Raw genomic sequence first — 17,720 nt, forward strand, 5'->3', positions numbered from 1 at the left:
TCTTTTACTGCATTATCTCTGCTAGCACACAATCAACTATTTGCCATTACCAACAAATTATCTCTTTCTTGTCCTAATAGTGTTGCAATTATCTTTTATTAATTGTGAAACCCTGCTAAATGATTACTTAGTGATAATTCACTTTTAGTAAAGTGCAATTTCTTGATATTAGAGGAAAAAAATTAAAATAAATAATCCAAATTAAAAGAGGCCGCCTTTATTTTCCGGAAAACGGAACTTGTCATTACAGGAGGTAACACGCATGTCCGACGTTAGCCTATGTTGTCAAATTTTATCTTGAGTCATGATATTTCAGAATTTTATTAAATAAATCACTAATATCCAAACCAAATTAAATTGTTCTAAATTAGAATTAGTTTTGTTTTTCTTAAAATATTCAAAAATTTAAGAAGTAACCAATTTTTTTTTCCGCAAACTAAATCCAATATTTGTACCGATTGATTAGAATTCAGATTGGGGATTTAGGCCTGGCATCAGCGCTGACGTCAAGCGACATTCCATTGGCATCTAACGTGTCGTAAAGAGGGTACCGGTTCCTGTGACTGCTCGATATTTTCCCGATTTTTTCCTTTTTCTCGATATTACCGAAGCGAATGTGGCACGGTTGCGTGTTTAGGTGTCTAGCAATTTTCGGCGAAAGTATTCGGACTGACCTGACCACTTGAGAGTGCGACGAGAGGTGAGCAAAATGTGGTCTTTGTTATCGCTCTTGTAGTGCGACTACTAAAATGGAATCGCTGCAAACACGTGGACGCTCATTTTCGCCCTTTTTCAACTTGTCCAGCCTTAGAGCGAAAGATTTCGAGTATTTTTTGGCGAAGGGACACGTTTTTCTTAAAGGAATATGGTGCGAGAATTGAGGGCGGCATTCAGCTAATGCCCCCAGGTTATGTGCCGACCCATTGAGTCAAAGAAATTTGTCACCACTTACAAAAGAAGTTGTTGAATTTAGCATGGTTTGGCGCTAATTAGTTTTTCCCGTAATTTAAACCCCTAAGGCAGTTTTCTCGTTAAGCGTCATACCGGCTATAAAAAAAAGGGTATTTAGTTGATTCTTAACTACTGACTCATTTCATCTTGATATTGTGGTGAACCAGCATTACCCCTAGTTTAAAGTTTCAATATTTCAAATTAAACTTTGTATTTATTAGTTTTTACAATTTTATTTAGTCACAAAACAAGAGGTTAGTAGGAAGAATGTTTTATGGTTTAGTTGTAACATAACTCTTCTTTGAAGGTCATTTAATACACTTGTATGGTGTCCATGTGAGTTAGATTTTTTTGAATTCTCAATCCCTGTTCCAACAGCTCAAACTATATATAAGAGTAACCTAACATAATGTGCCTTAAAACTACATCCATCAGTGTAGTCCTTTCCAATGTAGAGTGTATCATATTTCATTCCATTGCACAATTAGATTTCAAAATCTTTCATCACTTATTTTGAGGTTTTGCTTGATTGTGTTATTTTCATTTAGAGTAAATACTTTATTATTATTTGTAGTAAAATCATGTTATGAACTGCATGGCACTATTCAGTGGATATAGTGATTTTTACAGAAATAACAGAAAAAAGGACCCAAAGATCCTTTTTTAACCAGTCAACTAACTGCATTAACATTATTTTTTGTATGTTCAACAAAAATTTAACCGAGTTCATTTTGATCAAAGGAGGTATGCAATTTAACCTTTCTAACAACCTCTACTTTTTGTGAGGTGTTATTCCCAAATGGAATAAAAGAAAAAAAAGTACCACATGTTTGGTATTTCCTCTATCATCCACTTTGATATTTTTCATTGCATGTAACAGTGGCCTTATAGGTTTACTAGAAGATTGAAACAACCTTAATTTTAGCATTTGAGATTTTGTCATGTTGTTCCTCAATAAAGTTCAAAGTGTCTGGTTTTGAAAGTGTTATAGCTGCTTAAAGCATATTTTATATGTATAATGCAATTATTTTACAAAGACAATTTAGTTTTTGGTTGCAACTAATAATGAAAAGTTTGAACCAAATTAAAAGGATAAAATTCGTCATCAAATATACACGTAAATACAGGATTTTTGTTAAATATGTGTCATCTTATTCAAAGGGCCTACTCTTTGGCTGAAATTTAGTACTCTAAGTTTCAAGAGCCTCATAAAGATTTTTTTTGCAGAACCTTTAAGGATTTGCTAATCATCGCCAAGAAAGGAAGTCCCAACTAAACCATCTTTCAGTTAAATCCTAGACAGGGACCGAAATGTCGTCATCAAGCATCTGCTATAAGTGCAATCAACCTGGCCACTTTGCCCGCGAATGCTCCACCCCCGGGGGCCGCGATTCTGGTGGTAGAGGTAAGCCGCTTTGAACCCCGTTTTCATTGCTAACATTCTCCATTTCCAGGAAACTACAGTCGAGGGCGCGACAAGTGCCACAAGTGCAACAAAGTGGGACACTACGCGCGAGATTGCAAAGAGGAACAGGCGCGCTGCTACAGGTGCTATGGTGAGGGCCATTTCGCCAAAGATTGTCATCAAAGCCCTGATATGCCATCGTGTTACAATTGCAGAAAGCCTGGTGAGTGGTCTTTTTCTTTTTTTTTAAATTTTGTTGAGTGACCTGACGGCTGTTTAGGTCACATCGCTCGCAGTTGTCCTGAAGGAGGAAACGACCGCTCGGGCGACATCTGTCATAACTGTCAGAGGCCCGGGCACATTTCTAGAAACTGTCCTGATGGCACCAAGACCTGCTACTTGTGCCACAAGTCTGGGCACTTAAAGAGGGACTGTCCGGAGAACCAAGACTATCGGAATTAGTAGTGAACACTGGGCTTAAGTAGAGGATAAGTGAAACTTCCTCATGGAGGTTGTCCCTTGTGGGCAGCCTTATGTTACTAGCAGCAGCTTTCCTGGTTAGTCTTATGGTTTTTATTTAATTTAATAACTTTTCAAGATGGGGGGAGCCTCTCCCCTGGATTTGTATCTTTTTACTACTGTTTAAGGGTATGACGGTTATGGATGACGATGTTCTTGTGTTTTTATAGTCCTTTGAAATTCTTAAATAAATAATGAGTTTTTTAACACCCCTAATATGTTGGTTTTTGTCCTTGGCTTAATGAATCAATTGTATATTCTGTACGTAATTTGCACAATTAAAACTATTTATTCCATGTAGATTCTTATGGAGGAGTGTAGTCGTTAGTGATAGAAATCAAACTAAAGCTTTAAACAGTTCAAAGGTGCTCTGATTTATACTTGATTTGCGCGTTGAATTTTTATTTCATACTTTTGCGGTTTAGGCAATCACTAGCCACTACCCTTTGGGCTTTTGCTTGGTCAGAAAAAGACTTTCCTTTTAAAGATTTCGTTTTTTGATTTGTGAGTAAATTTTGAGATGGAATTATTGTTAATGCTTACATTGCAATGTATAAATAAGTTTTTAGTTTTGTGGAGGTGGTGGTATGTAAAGTAACGTCCACTTTATCACGATACACGGTGGTTGACGATAGTTAAAGGAAAATGTTAAATGCAAAAGTTGTCGCGTGAATCATTTTATACAAGATGAGGTTAAAATTTATTAATTGACTTTTTAATGATTGGGCAAAATTTTACACTTACCATTTTCCTCCGATATACTAATGAATCACCCTGTAGAATAATAAATAAGAATATCTAACGCAACAAAGAAGTAATTTCGGTATAAATTTAAATACTCTTCATTATTTCCCAGCCAATCAGGGTGAATCTGTAAACGATTTCAGCTAATGGCAATCGTGTCATGCAACCTCTGATTCTACTACAGGAACAAACTTACGTTTCGACAATAGCTCTTTTTAGGGCCGGTTCGAAATTGATTATGTACTTAATTTAATTACATTTCAATACCCGATTTACCCTCCGTTTGCAAACTATTAAATGATGCATCGATTTAACTACAAGCAAAACTCCGTTCAGGTTCAAGCAGTAGTAGATCCTTGAAATTTCATAACAGCGGCCCGCCTACATATTGTAAACTGTATTTTATAAGCTGACCGTTATACAGGATTGTATTTTTAATAAAATGTGGTGAAATGGAATGTGGTTTTTCTCATACATACACATGAAAATAACTGAAAAATGGCTTCCAGAAAATTCAAGCGCGTTTAAACTTGGCGCCGGACCGACAAAACGGAAGGGACCAAATGCGCACTCGCCAACTTGTCATTTTCCACAGCTGCACCGTCATTGGTATGCAGCTGTCAGGTGACGGATCCAAAGTGATCGGATTGGTTTTCAGCAAACAAACGAATGCCACAATACGACGAGGAGGCGGAAGCATCCATTATTATTATTTCTGACGTTTCTCGTTGACCGCCATAAACACTGCTGTCACAGCAATGCACGCGTGATTGAACGGGCAAAGTTTTTCTCATAATTTTACTGCTAATTTGCATTAATTTAACTAAAAATCTTTCGGAGATATATCCCTGGATTGTGAGCTATCGTGAGTGATTGCGGGTATTGGCCCCACTTTGTGTTTTGACGGTTAAAAGCGCGATATTTTGTTAGCGTCATGCCGATGGCATAGGCACTGACCTTTTCGAGGCTTTCTAGCAAAATTCAGTGCAATTCCCCATATCAAATAGTAACTCTTCTGCCGAACTATATATTGTACGATTTCCCATTAATTAACATCGTGTTAATTTAACAGAAGCCGGAGTATTACGTAAATTCCTTAGTTTTGACGTTTGTGCGTATCGAACTAAACAAAATGAAAGCACGTAAGTAATTCCGTATTACCACCTTTATACACTCATTAAAGGCTTATTATGGATGATTTAGGACCTCAAAGAATATGTATTTGCATTTATTTATTCGTATTTTCGAGATTTAGTGAATTTTAAGCGGGCTGTCACCCAACCACGCGGTCCTGCATCCATGACAGTCCCTTGTCATACGAATGTCACTTACAACGTGCTTCTGTTTGTTTTTATTTTCCAATAAAACTTTTTCAGGTCAAGAACGTTTCGAATTCTCTTCAAGTACTAACGAAGCCGATTCCGCTTCAGATCATGAAGAAATCCAAATGGAGCACCATGAGGTGGTCCACCTTATGCCCCATAACGCTTACACCGCCGAATATGAAATTGAGGAAATCAGTGATCTTCAAGGAGAAATCGTTCAAATGGGTGATCTTGTGGGCCCAATTAGAAAGCGGCGAGGAAACCTCCCGAAGAATTCTGTTAAAATCTTGAAGAGGTGGCTTTATGAGCATCGTTACAATGCCTATCCTTCTGACACTGAAAAGCTCATACTATCCCATGAGGCCAATTTGACAGTTTTACAAGTTTGCAACTGGTTCATTAATGCTAGGCGAAGAATTCTTCCAGAAATGATTAGGAGAGAGGGACATGATCCAATGCAATATACAATCTCCCGAAGGGGAAAAAAGTTGCCTGGAGTTAACTATCAGATAAGGAGATGGTCTGGATCTGATGAATATGATAATGCAGATAGCAAGAGAGTGAGGCTGGATCATGATTATGAAGATGGGATGACACTAGTTTACCATTCAGAGGAGGACAGTCCTGTGGAATATGACAGCTATAGCCCGAGGGAGGAAGAGAAATTCAATCCATGGGAAACAGTGATTCGGTTGGAGGTTCCTAAATCCAGTGTCCATCCAGTAGATACTAAGTAAGTTGTTTTTGTTCATAAAATTTGCAATTTTGCTTGAAGCCTGAAGTGGAATGTAGTTTTTACATACAATAATAATAAAAATAACATGATATGATTAATTTGTTTCATAAAAAAATATGTTAAACTATATGTAAACTGTCGTCAGGTGTTGAATGCTTTTTGCAAGACTTCAAAATATAATGTATTATTTACCTTCTAGGAAACCTGAATCGAAATTGACTCCCATTGCCCCAAAAACCACCCCTCAAAAATTACTTATGCCGACCAAGGCCCAGAGGAAACAATATTCTTCATTGCCGCCGTCTGCAGACCTAGCAAAGGAATCTACAAGTAATAATACGTCGGATAGGGATGACAAATTTAATTGCTTTTATCTCCTTGTCGAAACTGCTGTGGCAGTGCGGCAGAAAGAGATGGAGAACTCAGATATGAGTTCATAGCCTGAGGGCAGCTGATCCCATTTTTAAGTTTCAATGGGATTTTTTTACAGCCTTGCCAAATAATTTGCAGTTTTTGTAGGTTTCCTGTGGGTTTTCTTCAATATTCATGGGTTAAGTATCTTCTTTGAGTTAAGATGAACATTTTAATTTAGTGCCATTTGTGCCTTGAAAAGTTAGCCAGTAAGAGTTTAATTTCTTGTTTAGTGTAATGGTAAGTTAATTGAATTTGCCAAAGAAGTTATAAGTCGCTTAAATATTTGTAAATTTTCTGGATTACCAATAAGTTTTGTAAATCTCTCTGAGTAAATTGTGCATTTGCCATTACATTAAAACTCTTTCAATAATTGTCGATCAGTAACCCTGAACAAATGACTACTGAATGTATAACGTTTAATAGATGTTGATTATGTATTATAGTAATATTGGGTTGTTATAAATTATGTAGTGAATTTGATAATTTGTTCAGGTTACAATTTTTTGTCTCGAAATGTAACAATAGTAGTTTTTTCTAGTCTAGTTCTATGAGTTTATATTCACTTATGAAGTTTTTCTCCTTGGGAAAAATTACTAATATCTCTAGTGTTAAAAGTTTTTGATATTCTTTAGAATCTGAAGATTATATTGTGTTATTTATATCCTTAAGAGACTTTAAGAGAATTTGCTCAAACTCAAGTACAAACTGAGATAGTTCAGGATTGTTGTACTAATTGACTTTGTACTCTCTCCTTGATATTTAACCACTAAAATATACTTTGCTGCCTAAACATTTTTAGATTAAGACATATTTTACTATAATTTTCCGCTCAGAATAGATAATTCTCTAGTAAGAGTATTTCGATAATTCGTAAGTTCAAGTTAATGTTCATTGTGGCCATCATTCGTTAATAAAGATCATATTTTCAACCTTTACGTTGGTTTTTTATTATAAAGATATGTTTTTCCACCATTTCATCAAGAAGTTCGCCCCTACTCAAATTATTCATTTAACTCTTCAACGAATCAAATTGATAGAAATCCTATGACGTATGCGTCATTTGTTTCTGATATCCAGGTTAAAAATTTTGCCACTTGTATTTGAGATAGATACACGACTCACAATGAGAACCCCAAAAAGATCAATTTTAAAACCTAAAACTGAGCCCCCTCAATATGGATTTAAAGTCAAACTTAACCATGAATACCCCGAAAAAAGAACTCCTTACTTCAAACCTTCATTACGGATAATTTGGGAGCTGTTACCACTTGTATTAAGGTAAATAAAATTTTCCCTTTATGGTGCGTCTTAATCACTGTTTCCAAGGTATATATGGTACTATTTAATGCAGAAGATCACTGGAAAGCCTATTGTTATGGACTATATTATTTTGCGAACCGCAGAGAGGAAATATGGTAAGTTTCAGTTTTTATTGTGAGTTTTAGGTTCAAAGGGCATTTTAAGGAGTACCTATTGGTGGTATCGGTTCAGGCACCATAGGAAGGGGTTTTAAGGGGGAGTTCTGCAGGTTCCAACTGAGACCGAATGCCTGCGAATACAATACTGTGGATGCCAATCAGTTTATTGTAACCATAAAGGACAAAAGCCAACGAACCCTTTTTCAAAGCTGTTTGTCTACCTACAAGTAGATTTCTTCTTTAATTATTTTCAAAAATAATTATTTTAATAAATTTTAGTAAAACTTGTTTATCTGCCTGGAAAAGCTTGCTCAATCCCTCTAAATGCTCTTACATTGGATTGTACCCTCGAGCATGGACACAATATGATTTATCGAATTATGGAGTTTTACTAACTTGCAGACAAATCAGTCCAGTAGTTCCACATAACTATGAAGTAAGGCACTTAAACGCAGCTTCATTTGATACATGAAATTATTTTCAGAGCAGTTGCTTACCTTGTGCAGTATTTGTGTGGAGTGTTGAAAATGTTTGCGGTGATGACAGAACAGTTACTATTTCATTTACTTTTAAAAATGGAACTGGCAGTAGAGCTGATAAAGAATGTAAGTTTTTGCGGCATTATTTAAAATTGATTTATGGTGATATTCGTTTGTTCACCCTATTTTTTTTTTGCAGCTGCTTGTAGTTCTAAAGCATTCTCCTATAAAAGCACTGAAGGAGTGGTGCTCTATCATACCTTAGATAAATTGCAATGCTCCTATACTCTAGCAGCCAAGTCTGTGGGTAATGTTAATGTGACCAAGTGCCTAAATTTCGACCCAAACTCCACTGGCTCCTCTGTATGGAATCAAGTAAGAAGTCATCTTTATTAGCAAACAATCTTTGATGTAAGCAAATGCAGTTGTCGAAAAATGGTCAATTTGATCAACAATTTCAAAACAACCCGCATATTTTCGGCGAAATTGGAGTGGCAATAGCGGCGCAAGTCGGTGTTTCTTCAAAAAATACTCAAGACATTGAAATGATCTTGGTTTGGGATATGCCAAGCATCATATACCCAGCTCCTCAAGCTAAATATTACAGATATTACACTGATAAATTTGGTCGTGAGAATGCAGCTTTGAAAATCGTGGATTTCGCCTTTGAAAACTATGAAAAATGGGAAGAAAATATTTACCAGTGGCAGCGGCCAGTGCTCGAAGATGAGTAAATGGGGCTGTGATTATTATTTTGTATTCTTGTTAAAAATTTGGTTGTAGATGGCTACCAGATTGGTATAAATCGGCTCTATTCAATGAGTTGTATATAATCAGTGATGGGGGAAGTGTTTGGCTTTCAATGAAGGAGCATGAAGTTCCGGAGAAGAGCAGTTGTGATCCTCGGTAAGTTTAATTATTGTAAAATTCTTACCAAAAATAGTTCTGTGCAATGTATTTTAAATCGCCAAAAACAGCGGACTAACTTTTAATATTTAAATTGGTTCATGAACTAGTTATGGTTGTGCGTATTTTGTAATTACAAGAAAAACAATCAATATAAAAATTTATTACTTTATTAGCATTAGTTATATTTGGACTAATTGAAAATTTGTTACCCACATTTTAATTAAATACCCACCTAATCTAAATGCATTATTAGCAAGAAATATGGTAGATTTGCCTACCTGGAAGGCCACGAATATCGCATGTATAATTCCTACGACGTCCATTTTTATGCCTCACACGCTCTAAACAAGAACTGGCCAATCCTTCAAAGATGCATTCAATACGATCTCAGAGACTTCGTTTTCGCCGAGGTGGATTTAAAAATGTGGATGCTCTATAATGGAGAAATCACGGAACGCAAGAAGCCCAACAGCGTACCTCATGATGCTGGAACCCCCAACGAAAGCCCGTTTTCGCTAATTAACTCCTATCCTATTCATGATGTTAGTAACTGGAGGGACTTGGGGTCGAAATTTGTATTACAGACCTTTCGGGACGCATCTGTTGAAGGGAAATTGGATGCTGCGTTTATAAAAGTGTGTTTTTTTGCAATTAAGATTATTTTTGGTTACTAAAGCGTTTCAGGATATGTATAAATCCTGTAACGCGGTAATGCAGAGGGAACTGGTTTACGACTATGATGATAATGGGTTGATACAAAATTGCGGAGAACCCGATCAGACCTATGATACTTGGGTAATGGTTGGCGCAAGGTTGAAAATTATATAAATGCTTTTATAAACTTTTAAATTTTACGTAATTTCAGTGCGTATTGTGGAGGGCTTTGGTTAGCCGCAGTGTACGCAATGGCCAAAATGGCCAAATGTTTAAGCCTCACAAAGGATCAAGAGTTCTATCAGAAAATATTTGATAAAGGCGTCAAAACTTTTAATTCAAAGTTATGGAATGGCAAATACTACAACTTCGATTGTTCAAACAATCAATCAGCTAGTATCATGTCCGATCAGCTCAACGCTCAGTGGTATTTGGGCTGCATAGGAGAGGGAAAAAATTACCCTGTAATTATCTCAATATTATTAAGATTCTTTTAGATTACTTCTTTAATCTAGATCTTTCCCAAACCGAATGTGGATAGTGCTTTACGGGTAATCTACAAAAACAACGTTCTCTCTTTCTGCGGAGGCAAAATGGGTGCAGTGAACGGCTTTTTAAAGGGGCAAGTGGACAAAGTTACAGTTCAAAGTCAAGAGGTTTGGGTAGGGGTGACGTATGCACTAGCAGCTACCATGATCCAAGAGGTAAGTTAGATGTCGTTAAAACGTTCAATTTAAAAACTAAAATTTTGTTATAGGGCATGTTTGAAGAGGGTTTCAAGACCGCCGGAGGGATGTTTAAATCAATGACCGAAAAATTTGGGCTCATTTTCGACACGCCTGAGGCTTTGTACGGAGAAAAATATTACCGGTCGTTGGGGTATATGAGACCTTTAAGTATCTGGTCCATGCATCTTGCTTGGGAGGCCACAAGGGGATCCCAGAGAAATTCACATTAGGTTAACAGCTATAGGGGATTTTGCATTTATTGTTATATAGTATTTTTCGTTGTAAGACGGGTCTAGTCCTCAGAGTTACGTATGTAAACACAATCGGGAGGTATTATTTTTTATTGTAGTTAAAGTATTAAAAATAACGTCAAATGATTTTTCTTCTCAACCTGGATTATCTACATAGTCTTCCTTATTAGCTATATTTAAAGTAAATTCGATCCTTTACTACCTGAAGTGACGCCATTGTCAAAGTCAAAACAGTGACGCGTCGGTTTCAAGATGGCGGGTATGCAATCACAATTTTCAGGTCTACTTAAAAATTGCCTAATTTCATGCAAATTTCAGACATCCTGCCGAAAATAGTGTGCACCTACTGCCAAGAGGATGTTAGCGGAGTCCGAGTACAATGTTGTGACTGTCCTGAATTCGACATTTGTTTACAGGTAAGTTGAGGTTATGTCAGCGGCTCCTCTAAAAAGAAATGTATACTTTGCAGTGCTTCGCTGCAGGAGCGGAAATAGGCCCCCATAAAAACGACCATTCGTATAGATTCGTGGTAAGTACCAACGTGCTTGATATGCAGCAAATCAGGTGTCAATCAACCACTAGGACCATGGTTCTGTAAGTATATTTGGAGGGCGCGGAGCTTGGACTGGCCGAGAGCACTTGAGCTTGCTTGAGGCCGCAGAGCTCTATTCTTACGGTAATTGGGAGCTTGTGGCCAAACATGTAGAATCCAGGACTGCTGAGGAATGTAAAGAGGAATATACGGCTCGTTATTTGGATGGAAACATTGGCAAGGCCACATGGGGCAATGTGCTAAAGCCCAACTTGATTGTAGACTTAATAGAGGATGATGGTCCTTTGTCTCCATTGGCTCTGTCAAAACTGGCTCCTTTAGATGCTACATTAGAAGAGGCTAAGATACTAGGTTATAAACCCCATAGAGATGACTTTGAGGGGGTTTGTTCTTGATACAATGACTAAAATTATTTGAAAAAATGTCAAATATTTCAGGAGTATGACCCTGAAGCTGAGCATTTAATAGCAGATTTACATTCAGGGGACCAAGAAGAATGTACAGATGTTGAGGCTGCTTTGAAATTGGCAGTTGTAGACATGTATATTAGAAGGCTTAGAGAGCGGCAGAGACATAAGAGGATTGTCAGAGATTATCAATTGGTGGCCAAGTATTTTGATAATTTACGGAGGGATCCATCAAGGCCCCTTTATCCAAAGGAACAAAAGCAAGTTGTAAAAATTACTTGAAGAAACATTAAAAAAAATACTTGGTTTTGATTTGATAGAGAGCTCCGCGACCACATGCGCCCTTTTGCGCAATTTCTTAATTCTGGAGAGCATGAGAGACTTATAGCTAGTATTGAGAGAGAGCAAGAGCTGCGCCAACGCTTGTCCGAATTAAAGCGCTATCGCAGTGTCGGCTTGACTACCCAAAATGAAATAATCCACTATGAGCAACATATAGCCTACCAAAGACAGCAAATCCGGCAGGGCAAAGTTGTAAGTACCCTCTATCTAACAACTGCGCATGTCAATACGATAACTAACCTCACCTCGTCTGGCTTCAAGCTTCTCTTCGGCTTCATTAGTCGCGTCATTTTTCATTTGTTTTCGTATGTTGGGATTGGGTGGCTTTCGCAATCATCATCTCGCATTACATTTGGTTCGTTAGGCTGCAAAGGGGCAATAGTCGAGCCCGATTGAATCAGTTTACATTTCACTTAGGGCAGCAGTGGCTCGATGGCTCAGACGGTGCTCGAGAATCCCTGCTTAACGTCCGCAATCGGGTAAGTGGTGCCCCCTTGCGGGGCTGTAGTGGAAAATGGCTTTGTGTTTGTGAGACTCTTCCAATGTTCAGTTTTGTTTTAAGATGCCCCTTATGTATTTTTTTGCTTATGCATGATTGATGATGTTTCTTGATGGTATGACATAACCTCACTTCTTCTAAAAGTGGTCAAATTCACTTGTAGTTTGGGTACTCTGTTTATTGCAAAAAGAAATGGCAGCCGCTGTTTGTAATTTGCAGTTTGCGCAAAAACCCAAATATCAGTTAATAGGGATGTACCAATTTTTTATTGTTAAATAAATTATGGGTTTTCAACCATTTTTTTCGTACAATTCGAAAAAATCCTTTAAAAATTGATAAGAACCGGAAGTCACAATTCTACGTTTCAGGGGCCCCAGGGGCTACATTATATTTATCGCAACGAATGAACGGTGCTGTGTTGGCATTTATTAGACCCAACGTTTTTGCCAGTTAAAAGGGAACATTGGCATTTTGTTTCACCTGTTAAAATATACAAAAGAGATCTGGTTCCTGTTGAATTTGGCTCGAAAATATTGATGTTAAGGAAAAAATCCATTTTCCATTACGTATAAGTTGTGAGTGAATTTCCCCCCTCTTTGTTTAACTAACTAAAATAAAATGTTAATTCTGTAAAATTTGCACGGAAAAAATACAGGGCGATTTGGATTTTTCTTTGCAGCGGCGAAGAAACCGCATCAAATTCCACAGGCGCAAGAACCACGTGGCCGTCCGGAAACGATTCCGGGTACGACAGCGGGGCGGCGCCAACCATCGAGACGACGCCGACAACGACGGCATCACCGACAGCGACGTCCTCGATGTGGACTCCGCAGCCTCAGTCAGTGGCGGCGACCAAGAGTGACGTCGGACTCGAGTCGGGGAGAACTCTCGCGCTCAGGCGAGGACAAGGTCAGGTACGGCATTACCTGATATCTAAAATAACCCCCTACTGATATGTTTCTATTCCAGTTGTGCACTAATTATGTGCTTAGCCGTTCACTTACGTCACAATGAAGTCCCGATTTGTCGAGGATATATTGATGTCGCCAGAGATGTAGTCAAGTAGGAAGAGGAAAGTTGGAGCTAAGGACGAGAGAGAAAAAGTGATGTTTCTAGCCCACGATTTAGCCCTACATGGTTGTATGATTGCGTGATGTGTGATTGGGTTGTTGAGCAATTTAGAGTTTGTGCTGTAACGTGAGGATGCTAGGAACATTTTAAAGGGAATTAATAATATGTTTCCGCAGGACACTAACAATGGTTTTTAACTTTTTTGTTGCTGTAAGATGTATAAGTTTGTAAACTATTATTATACTATGGTCTAGTATATTACTTTCAATAACATCCGAGATAATGACTTTTGTATGTGATCCACATAGTTTCTGCATGTCTTCTAGTTTTATTTTCAATGCTAAAGTCGCTAAGAAAAAATACCAATCTTTGTGCATACATATTTATGCACTGCGTCTTGGTGCTTTGCAAACTATTACCCCTTCAGCTACAACAATATTATATTCCACTTTGATATCGAATGTATTATGGACTTGAGATTAATTTTTATCATTAAAATTTAAAAAATCTATATTCTAAAGTGAACCTTCATAATTCAGATTGTACATTTAATGGTACCTTTGTTTGCCAAAACCAATCCAGCTGTTGTTTGTTTTGAAACCATTGTGGTATGTTCAATTTTAATCAAAATTAACCAATAATATTATTTGTTTGTCTTTGTATACGTTAAAGATTTGCCCGCTCTGTGAAGTCTTTGGGTTTGAGCTCATGATGACAACCAATCAACATGTTATTGCAAATGAGGACGCCATTCAAGGATATTGCTTTCTTAAACACTGTTGACCATGAATTAGGCATTGATATTAGCCTATAGTTTTGAGCATCATGTTAGTACTTTTTTATGTGTGGATGTTAACCTAGCGTATTTTAGTTTTTTTTAGAAACTCCCCCATAGAAATGAAACAATCTACTTTTGAATAAATAAAGTTATGATCTCAACAACCCCGCAGTTCTAAGTATCCTCATTCTACGGTGCAGGTTTACAGTCAGAATATGCATAAGGATCTCAGTTTATATTAAGATTTAAGTTATTAAATAAAAGTGAATATTAGTTAATAAAGGATTATATGTGGTTGAGTCAATTCATCGAGTTTTTCAAAATCTATTTTACGCTAAAATCAACAGCTCGCAAACATTTCCTTTGTCAACAGATTCCGCATTCAAAAATGCGACAGGACATCCAAAACGTGTTTAAGCGAAAGAAAATAACGCTTGTGTGTTCTTTCTAATTGATTTTAACTCTACATCAGATTCCTCTTAGCAACCGTTACATGCAAATCGGACCCAAAAAACAAATTTTACTGAAAAATTGCCGATTTATTTCAAACCTAATTATACGTGATTACCTAATATATTTCACCTTATGCTATTAAAAAAAAATGAACACACATTACTTTATTAAACATCTTGAACAAAACTGGTCAAACATTGAATATAAAATAAAAGTATGAAAATTTGGCGGAGCTCTACTACCGACCGGTGAAACCCCTCCATATTGTGGCCACACTGGCGACTGCGCTGTTCATTAAACCCCCTGCAACACTGCTTGCCTGAAACATGTTTGTATAGTCTCTTTATACTCGTTTCACAAACAACACTAACTTGCTGAGTATTAATGACACTAGTCTGCACAATTGCAGGTCCTGGCATTGCTTCCGGACATTGCATATGGGGCACCTATACACATTTGACAAGCACAAGTCTCACAATAAATAAATTACTTACAGCTTCCCATTCTACAGTAAAAGAGTCTCCCTCATCCGAATCAGAGTCATCTTTATATTTGAGATCATTGGCGATTAAGCTCTCCAAAGCCTTAGCTTGAGTCTCATTAAACTCAACAGGACCTTGTCTAAATCAAACTTAAAAAACAGCCTACCTTCAAACATCTCTCTTACCTTCCTAATTCAGCACTTTCATTGTCACGCAACTGTAAGATATTATGAATTGTCAAAGTTGGGCTTAGTGAGCTTAAATCAACATTCTGTGATACACACAAATGCAGAATATTAGCATTTAACCGAGCAACTCTTTTGTTAAATTGGCACTCTTTCAAGGTGGTACTGCTAAAATCACTTTAAAAACCCACAAAGGATTATCAGGAATGGTTGTTTTGGATTATTGAAGCCTCACCTGTAAACCATCTTATATGGAAGTCGAACATTGAGGAAAAATGAGATGACATTAACGAGATGGGCTGTGTGCGTGAGGGCTGCCGAAATGGTGAAAGCAGGGTTGACTTTGGTCATATCTGTATCCTCCGAAACAGTCATTCCATCTCGGTTTTGAGCTAAATTATTTTAGTTAGTTGTAATATTACATAGAGGTGCCTCATCATAAGTATTAAGTAGTAGTAGTACTTATTTTGGACACCCTAACTAGTTGAGTTATTGTGTTACCCCAGAGGTTGTAATTGGAATAGTTGCCACTGCCAGGCAGACAAGGCCCCACTACAGAAAACTGTGTTTCATTTGAATAATCAGTGTAAACCCACATATCCTTCAAATAAGTAGTCTGTGATGCTTCTGCTAATTCTTTAACAACGCTATCTCCACTAGACTCCATCTCCCTATTAATAAATCCCAATCAAAGCTTCCTTAAACCACAAAAAAAAACTTACATTGTAGGCTTCACCTCATTTATGGGAAAAATATATTTAAACAACTGCTGCACCCTCAATCGCGCTAGTTTCTTCACTTCTTCATTTTTCTCTAGCAGTGTTTCATGCACCAATGCCACATCATTGTACTTCTGTGAGACAACATCATCTAACGAACCACTTTTTGTTTTGTATTGTCTCATTTTCTCGCTACCTTTCTGTAAGTTCAGGGACAATTAAAGTTCAAAGGCAGACTGCTGAGAAATTTTTAAAAACCGAGGCACACTTTAAAATCTCACGATCCATAAGAGATACAATGTCAAATTGTGGCAAACATGTGCAATGTATAACTCAACAAATGCCTTTTTGAGAATTGGAAAATTCCAATTAAAATTATTTAGTGGTATATGTTTAAACTAAAGATACTTTACTGTTAGCACTTTTTCACACTTACAAAATGCATCAGTATTACTTCTATCCAATGTTTTGAGTTCATGCCTCCAACATCAACTTTATTTTATATTGTAAATTGTGTTTTGTCTGAATATATTCTGAAACTACATAGAATTTTGTAATTATTGAAAGGTATTTGGTCAAGAGATTCATTGTCCAACATTACTATAATTCAACGGATCTTTTATCTCCTGTAGATACTAAGAGTCCAATGGTGAACCTCAAATTTTAATCATCCTGTACAGCAAAACACTATAGCAATCAGCCCTTAAATTGAGATTTAAACACCAATTTTAAACTTACCTCATTTTTGTCTTTCAATTCATTTAATTTTTCAGTTAGAGTTTGTCTTTTTTGCCTTTGTTCCTCTAAAGCAAGGCGCATCATTTTATTCCTTTCCCTGGCCTGACGAACTTTACACAACTGACCAAAACAACATATTAATTTTATAACGGCGCAAAAACAAAACTAAAACTTACCAGAGAATCATATTTTAATTTGCTTTCCATGGACTTTAAGCAGGCTCTTTCCATGTTCAATCTGTTGGCATTAAGCTCATCCAAGGCCATTTGGATATTACCAAGACTACCAAGCCATATATAAGAAAGATAGTAATAAGACAGAATTTAGTGGACATAGTTTTATTTTTACATATACAATACAGCACTAACTAGAGTTCCTCAGCCAAATTATTGTAAATATGAATATGTAACATTAATATCAATATTAATGTGAAAGTAGTTGGGTTTAAAGTATAAACATTAAATACTCAGCACTTAATACACAAATGAGTTTGGTATGTTCCAACTTGTTTAACTTTATCTTATGGAAATCTATCAACTTGGCTTAAACTCACCTTTCATTATTTCGGATGATAAGACCTTGATGGAGACAGTCTTTGCAATAGAAGGCTCTTTTGAACTTCTTACAAAGGGGGCACCTCCGCGCATTGGGACTATCCGAGCAACTGGATATGTGATCGTTTATGTGAAAAATACGTGGAGCTGTGCTGGAATCTTCGGAGCTTATTGTTATTTCCATATATATGAATTAAAAAACAATTTAGTGAGGTGGGTGGAGGATAATTAGTTCTAGAAGGGCTAGAAAGTTTTGTTTGCCTTTCTTATAGGGGTGATTTTGCTATAACTTTGTGCGAAGATTGTTTGGAAAAATGGAGTATTTTTATTTTTCTCTAAGAGCAATGTCAAAGTCCGCACGTATACACGTCAAAATGATTTTGGGGATCGTCTAGAGAAGCAGTTA

The 17,720-nt window shown here is 36.9% G+C and overlaps 5 protein-coding genes across 10 annotated transcripts; 4 read left to right on the forward strand and 1 right to left on the reverse strand.

Annotated features, from left to right (window-relative positions):
- Positions 1-509: 509 nt before the first annotated feature.
- Positions 510-4,077, forward strand: LOC136350222 (CCHC-type zinc finger nucleic acid binding protein-like). 3 transcript variants are annotated; one of them, XM_066301749.1, is made up of 4 exons: positions 510-700; positions 2,179-2,356; positions 2,406-2,579; positions 2,637-4,077. In XM_066301749.1, the coding sequence occupies exons 2-4, from the start codon at positions 2,263-2,265 to the stop codon at positions 2,816-2,818; spliced, it is 450 nt and encodes a 149-aa protein (XP_066157846.1). In that variant the 5' UTR covers positions 510-700; positions 2,179-2,262; the 3' UTR covers positions 2,819-4,077. The 3 variants fall into 3 exon arrangements, with proteins under 3 accessions (XP_066157846.1, XP_066157856.1, XP_066157864.1); XM_066301759.1 differs by having other exon boundaries at positions 2,179-2,350; XM_066301767.1 differs by having other exon boundaries at positions 2,179-2,347.
- Positions 4,078-4,331: 254 nt separating this feature from the next.
- On the forward strand, positions 4,332-7,029 carry LOC136350215 (uncharacterized). The gene is made up of 3 exons (XM_066301737.1): positions 4,332-4,761; positions 4,996-5,677; positions 5,880-7,029. The coding sequence occupies exons 1-3, from the start codon at positions 4,752-4,754 to the stop codon at positions 6,118-6,120; spliced, it is 933 nt and encodes a 310-aa protein (XP_066157834.1). The 5' UTR covers positions 4,332-4,751; the 3' UTR covers positions 6,121-7,029.
- Positions 7,030-7,141: 112 nt separating this feature from the next.
- Positions 7,142-10,659, forward strand: LOC136350359 (non-lysosomal glucosylceramidase). Its single transcript, XM_066301941.1, has 13 exons — positions 7,142-7,372; positions 7,421-7,509; positions 7,559-7,739; positions 7,792-7,948; positions 7,997-8,117; positions 8,191-8,366; positions 8,417-8,721; positions 8,775-8,897; positions 9,154-9,535; positions 9,585-9,712; positions 9,766-10,018; positions 10,070-10,258; positions 10,312-10,659. Exons 1-13 carry the CDS (start codon positions 7,146-7,148, stop codon positions 10,510-10,512), a joined length of 2,532 nt encoding a protein of 843 aa, XP_066158038.1. The 5' UTR covers positions 7,142-7,145; the 3' UTR covers positions 10,513-10,659.
- A 32-nt stretch (positions 10,660-10,691) lies between these two features.
- Positions 10,692-14,487, forward strand: Ada2b (Transcriptional adapter 2B). 4 transcript variants are annotated; one of them, XR_010734142.1, is made up of 9 exons: positions 10,692-10,792; positions 10,852-10,949; positions 11,003-11,062; positions 11,116-11,469; positions 11,524-11,757; positions 11,818-12,027; positions 12,237-12,314; positions 13,014-13,248; positions 13,304-14,487. XR_010734142.1 is itself a non-coding variant. In XM_066301954.1 (9 exons), exons 1-9 carry the CDS (start codon positions 10,786-10,788, stop codon positions 13,346-13,348), a joined length of 1,305 nt encoding a protein of 434 aa, XP_066158051.1. In that variant the 5' UTR covers positions 10,692-10,785; the 3' UTR covers positions 13,349-14,487. The 4 variants fall into 4 exon arrangements, 1 of the variants encoding a protein (XP_066158051.1); XR_010734144.1 differs by having other exon boundaries at positions 12,258-12,314; XM_066301954.1 differs by having other exon boundaries at positions 12,253-12,314.
- Positions 14,488-14,701: 214 nt separating this feature from the next.
- Atg14 (autophagy related protein 14) lies at positions 14,702-17,685 on the reverse strand. Its single transcript, XM_066302818.1, has 10 exons — positions 17,314-17,685; positions 16,937-17,042; positions 16,761-16,880; positions 16,026-16,222; positions 15,805-15,974; positions 15,539-15,695; positions 15,304-15,480; positions 15,131-15,257; positions 15,008-15,082; positions 14,702-14,955 (listed from the first exon to the last, which is right to left on the reverse strand). The coding sequence occupies exons 1-10, from the start codon at positions 17,496-17,498 to the stop codon at positions 14,875-14,877; spliced, it is 1,395 nt and encodes a 464-aa protein (XP_066158915.1). The 5' UTR covers positions 17,499-17,685; the 3' UTR covers positions 14,702-14,874.
- Between the last annotated feature and the right edge of the window lie 35 nt (positions 17,686-17,720).

Source organism: Euwallacea fornicatus, chromosome 1 (genome assembly GCF_040115645.1).
Source record: "Euwallacea fornicatus isolate EFF26 chromosome 1, ASM4011564v1, whole genome shotgun sequence".
Taxonomy (NCBI): Eukaryota; Metazoa; Arthropoda; class Insecta; order Coleoptera; family Curculionidae; genus Euwallacea; species Euwallacea fornicatus.

What these genes read in the sequence shown, in the direction of transcription:
- LOC136350222 (XM_066301749.1), top strand. Translation starts at nt 2,263, where the DNA reads ATGTCGTCATCAAGCATCTGCTATAAGTGCAATCAACCTGGCCACTTT. An exon ending in CCGCGATTCTGGTGGTAGAG is followed by an intron (nt 2,357 to 2,405) that starts GTAAGCCGCTTT and finishes CTCCATTTCCAG; the next exon opens with GAAACTACAGTCGAGGGCGC. An exon ending in TTACAATTGCAGAAAGCCTG is followed by an intron (nt 2,580 to 2,636) that starts GTGAGTGGTCTT and finishes ACGGCTGTTTAG; the next exon opens with GTCACATCGCTCGCAGTTGT.
- LOC136350215 (XM_066301737.1), top strand. An exon ending in GTCCATCCAGTAGATACTAA is followed by an intron (nt 5,678 to 5,879) that starts GTAAGTTGTTTT and finishes TTTACCTTCTAG; the next exon opens with GAAACCTGAATCGAAATTGA.
- LOC136350359 (XM_066301941.1), top strand. Translation starts at nt 7,146, where the DNA reads ATGCGTCATTTGTTTCTGATATCCAGGTTAAAAATTTTGCCACTTGTA. An exon ending in AACCGCAGAGAGGAAATATG is followed by an intron (nt 7,510 to 7,558) that starts GTAAGTTTCAGT and finishes GGGCATTTTAAG; the next exon opens with GAGTACCTATTGGTGGTATC. An exon ending in AGCTGTTTGTCTACCTACAA is followed by an intron (nt 7,740 to 7,791) that starts GTAGATTTCTTC and finishes AATAAATTTTAG; the next exon opens with TAAAACTTGTTTATCTGCCT.
- Ada2b (XM_066301954.1), top strand. An exon ending in AATTCGACATTTGTTTACAG is followed by an intron (nt 10,950 to 11,002) that starts GTAAGTTGAGGT and finishes TATACTTTGCAG; the next exon opens with TGCTTCGCTGCAGGAGCGGA. An exon ending in TGCTTAACGTCCGCAATCGG is followed by an intron (nt 12,315 to 13,013) that starts GTAAGTGGTGCC and finishes TTTTCTTTGCAG; the next exon opens with CGGCGAAGAAACCGCATCAA.
- Atg14 (XM_066302818.1), bottom strand. Translation starts at nt 17,498, where the DNA reads ATGGAAATAACAATAAGCTCCGAAGATTCCAGCACAGCTCCACGTATT. An exon ending in ATCATCCGAAATAATGAAAG is followed by an intron (nt 17,043 to 17,313) that starts GTGAGTTTAAGC and finishes ATGGCTTGGTAG; the next exon opens with TCTTGGTAATATCCAAATGG. An exon ending in AATTAAAATATGATTCTCTG is followed by an intron (nt 16,881 to 16,936) that starts GTAAGTTTTAGT and finishes TGTTTTGGTCAG; the next exon opens with TTGTGTAAAGTTCGTCAGGC.